This window comes from Bison bison, unplaced genomic scaffold, assembly GCF_000754665.1.
Source record: "Bison bison bison isolate TAMUID 2011002044 unplaced genomic scaffold, Bison_UMD1.0 scf7180017864314, whole genome shotgun sequence".
NCBI classification, from domain to species: Eukaryota; Metazoa; Chordata; class Mammalia; order Artiodactyla; family Bovidae; genus Bison; species Bison bison.
Window position 1 is genome coordinate 1,827,146 of NW_011494886.1, and position 4,228 is coordinate 1,831,373.

The following is a 4,228-nucleotide window of genomic DNA, read 5'->3' on the forward strand; positions in this document are numbered from 1 at the left end:
GCATTACTTTACTAGCGTGTGAGATGAGTGCAATTGTGTGGTAGTTTGAGCATTCTTTGGCATTGCCTTTCTAGGGATTGGAATGAAAACTGACCTTTTCCAGTCCTGTGGCCACTGCTGAGTTTTCCAAATTTGCTGGCATATTGAGTGCAGCACTTTCACAGCATCATCTTTCAGGATTTGAAATAGCTCAACTGGAATTCCAATCACCTCCACTAGCTTTGTTCGTAGTGATGCTTTCTAAGGCCCACTTGACTTCACATTCCAGGATGTCTGGCTCTAGGTGAGTGATCATACCATCGTTATTATCTTGGTCATGAAGCTCTTTTCTGTACAGTTCTTCTATGAATAGTTTCCTGAATAGCTATACCAATCTTGAAAAGGAAAAGTAAGGTAGATGGACTCACATTTCCTGATTTCACAGTTATCTAGCAACTGTGGAAAACAATTTGGTGTTTCCTCAATAAATTAATTCAATAATTTTTATTTTCATATGATCCACCAATTTTACTCCTAGGTGCATACCCAAAAGATGGAAAGCAAGAATTCAAAAAAATAACTGTACATAGGAGCATAGGAGCACTGTTTACAATAAATGTTCAGAGGAGTACTGTTTACAATAGTCAAAGGGTGAAAATAACTCAACTATCCATCAACCAATGAATGGATAAAGAAAAAACAGCACGTGCATACAATGGACTGTTATTAAGCCATCAGAAGAAATATTGTTATTGCTATGAAGTAGATGAACCTTATGCTACTGATGCTACAATATGGAAGAAACCTTATGCTGAGTGAAAGAATACAGAAACCAAAGGTGTTATGTTGTATATCTATATGAAACAGTTGAATAGGTAAATTCATAGAGACAGAAAGCAGACTAGTGCTCTCCAGCCGTTGGGGAGAAGAGTGAATGGGGAGTGTCTGCTTAATGGGTACTGGGTTCACATTTGGGGCAATTGAAATGCTATGAAATTTGATAGAGGAAATGGTTGTCCAGTTTTGCAGATGTCCTAAATAACACTGAATGGTACACTATAAAATGTTTAATGTTTAATCTTGTATGAAATTTACATCTATAATAAAAGTTATTACACTGTATCTTTTTTCTTTAGGTAACTTTTGTATACATATATATATAAACAACTTAGTTGTAAACTACCTCAAAATATTTTACAAAGTATCCAGGATATAAATTTAAAAAAATAAATTAAAAGGAAATGGCAAATGAATATAATAACATGTCTAGTAAGGTTTAAAAGCACTGACCTTGATGGGATCCCTTTTTCCTTTTTCGTATTATACACCCAATTGAGCAATACTTTTCTTGTAAAGACAAGAATTTTTTTGCTTTCAGAATAATTCTTTATTGTCTCAGCATTCATATACCTTAAAAAAGGAAGAAGAAATCTTTAAACATGCTTTAAAATTTTTGAGATAAGTTTAATGCAGAATTATCAGAAAGCAGGAAAACTATTTTGTTCCGTGATGACAGGAAGTGAGACACTTTCATAGGCATAGATCCAAGTCACAAAGATGTCGATAAAGGTGGATTATATAATTGTGAAGTTAGGTTGTGGAGCTTTAATTAATTAATTAGAGAGTATAAAAATTCACTTATTAATTACAGAGTGTAAAAATGGTTCAATATCAATCAGAGAGTATAAAAAATGGTTCAATAAAAATTGGTTTATTAATCAGAGTATAAAAAAGTGGTTCAAAATAGAGAAGTCATGTTTCAGGAAGAGAAAGCACACCATGATTAAAATACTTGGGATTCAAATATATATGGGTTTTCATGTTGGACCCTCCACTATCTGGGTGCCAATGAACTAAATACCTCACTAACTTGTTTGACCTGTAGAATGGAGGTAAGATGACTAATGCCAGCCTGGGAAAATTAAACGAGAACGTCTACAGGAGGCATCCGGCCCACCTCACATATCCCCCCATCTCTTTTCTTTCACCTTCTGGGCAAGTAATCAGGGAATTTATGGGGGAAATACCAGTGGTGAAGTAAAAGTAAAAATGGTTACTTGGAAGACTTGGTGCTCATAAACCCATCAAAGACATTTGTCCCCAAGTTGCCGGTAGGTTTTTTCTGTTGTTGTTGTTGTTGTTTTTTTTGAGACAGCTCAGATCTGTGCGCTACATTTAGGTCTTGCTCTTCATCAGAAGGAGGTTAGGGCTCCATCCCCGGGTGTGAGGCCCTACCTTAAAATGCAGCTTAATAGAAGGGCATTGGTGACTTAAGTTCAAAGGAAGGTCTTATTCTTCCTATAGATTATAATGTTCTTACCCTAAAAGGTGGGCAATTTCTCTGTTACAGAGATACTGACATAATTAAAAAGATGGAAGTTAATCTGTTTTATGTGATTAATATAACAATGGAAAATCATGAATGTATATATGACTTGATTCAGTTCTGATTGTTAAAATATTTGATTGAGCACCTATTATGCTTGATAAATGCATGGGGTAAACCATTAAAAAAATTTAATTAAAAAAAAAATTGCGACTCTGTTTGCAAGACTTCTGAAAACTAGTGGAGTAAAAATATGCCAACGACAGTTGGTGTTAAGTGTAGTAAGTGTCCTGCACAGGTAATAAAGAGAAGGGCACTCTGGATCCACACAGGGGCTGTTTAATATAGTCCTGGGAAACCAGGAAACCCCAATTAATGTCTAAGTTAAGATGTGATCATTTCACAAGTTCCTGTGAATCCTAAAATTCTGTGATATCAGTGCATGTGATATTTTAACAGACTAAACTATTGTGTATATCAGGCTCCTGGGTTCCTATTCGATATGCTCTAAACATGTTCACTGTTTAGACTTGATTTAGGAAAACAGTATGATCTCTTTAACTGGATAGTGAGATAGCCTGGCTTTGAATCTGGGCTCTGTAATTAATTAGTCAAATAACCTTGGGTAAATTATTTAATCTCCCTGTGCCTCACTTTCCCCATTTGCAAAATAAAGGTAACAATAGCGCTTATAGGATTTTTACCACCTTGAAAGGATAATACATGTAATATATTTAAAACTGTATGTGACATAAGACCATAAACATAATCTCTATTCAGAGTATTGTTTATTAGGTAGTTACACAGGTGCTTAGTACAGGTCCTGGAACCTCTGTTTAAACTCCCTACTCTTTTTATCTTTAGACTTGTTTCCTTGTCACAGGACACCCTCAACGCATGGGGTTATAGATAGGAATAATCAGCAAATGGTAGAATCAGCTCCAAGGCAGCCCAGCAAAGAAGCAAGTACTGAACTTAAGAGTAATTAAGAGAAACTTCTGCTCTGATTTGAAAGCCATTTCACTGATCTCAATATTCCCGGGGCCGGCATATAGTTTTGCACACATTTAGGATTCAATATTTATCTCATATATGTCCAAATGAAAATGTAATACATTTCAAAATTTGCCTTTGTTGTCTACTATGAACCATTTCAACCCTTAACCCCCTTTCCCCACAATTTACCTCCTTTTTTTTTTTTAATTTACATACTTAAACATCTAAACTCTTGCAAACACAAATTTAGTAGCTGTGGCAGGTTTTTACCCATTTTTCTTGGCCAGTTTGCTCTTCATTCTGTCTTCCCTCCCTTCCCACTTTCACATCAGTGTCCTGCCGCCACTGTCAGGTAACCCATGTTTAAGCTACTATTCATCACCCTATGGAATGACATATAAATGTGTGAATATATAATATATATGTAAAAACACATACATATTATGTATATATATATATTCAAACACAAATAATCACATATTTCAGCATTTTGGTGCTTAATTTATTAAAGGTAATCTAGTTATAGCCAATTGACTGTGCTTGATTTTCTTATCCAACCATGCTTTCTTTCTTTTTTTTTAAACTCAGGTATATAATGGTTTATAATATTAGGTAAGTTTCAGGTGTATAACATGTGATTCACAACTTTTAAAGTTATACTCCTTTTATGGTTATTATGGGCTTCCCTGGTGGCTCAGCTGGTAAAGAATCTGCCTGCAATGTGGGAGACTTGGGTTTGATCCCTGGGTTGGGATCCCCTGGAGATCCCCTGGAGAAGGGAACGGTTGCCCCTCCAGTATTCTGGCCTGGAGAATTCATGGTCTGTATAGTCCATGGGGTCGCAAAGAGTTGGACATGGTTGACCAACTTTCACTTCTCTTCGTGGGTATTATAAAATATTGCTGTATTTCCTATATTGTACAATAT

The 4,228-nt window shown here is 35.5% G+C and overlaps 1 protein-coding gene across 1 annotated transcript in view; it reads right to left on the reverse strand.

Moving 5' to 3' along the window:
• Window positions 1–4,228, reverse strand: part of SLC9C1 (solute carrier family 9, subfamily C (Na+-transporting carboxylic acid decarboxylase), member 1) — a 111,100-nt gene that overhangs the window by 47,505 nt on the left and 59,367 nt on the right. Inside the window, exon 14 of the mRNA XM_010852747.1 lies at window positions 1,270–1,389. Within this exon, the coding sequence (XP_010851049.1) occupies window positions 1,270–1,389 (120 nt within the window). The remainder of the gene's footprint in view (window positions 1–1,269; window positions 1,390–4,228) is intronic.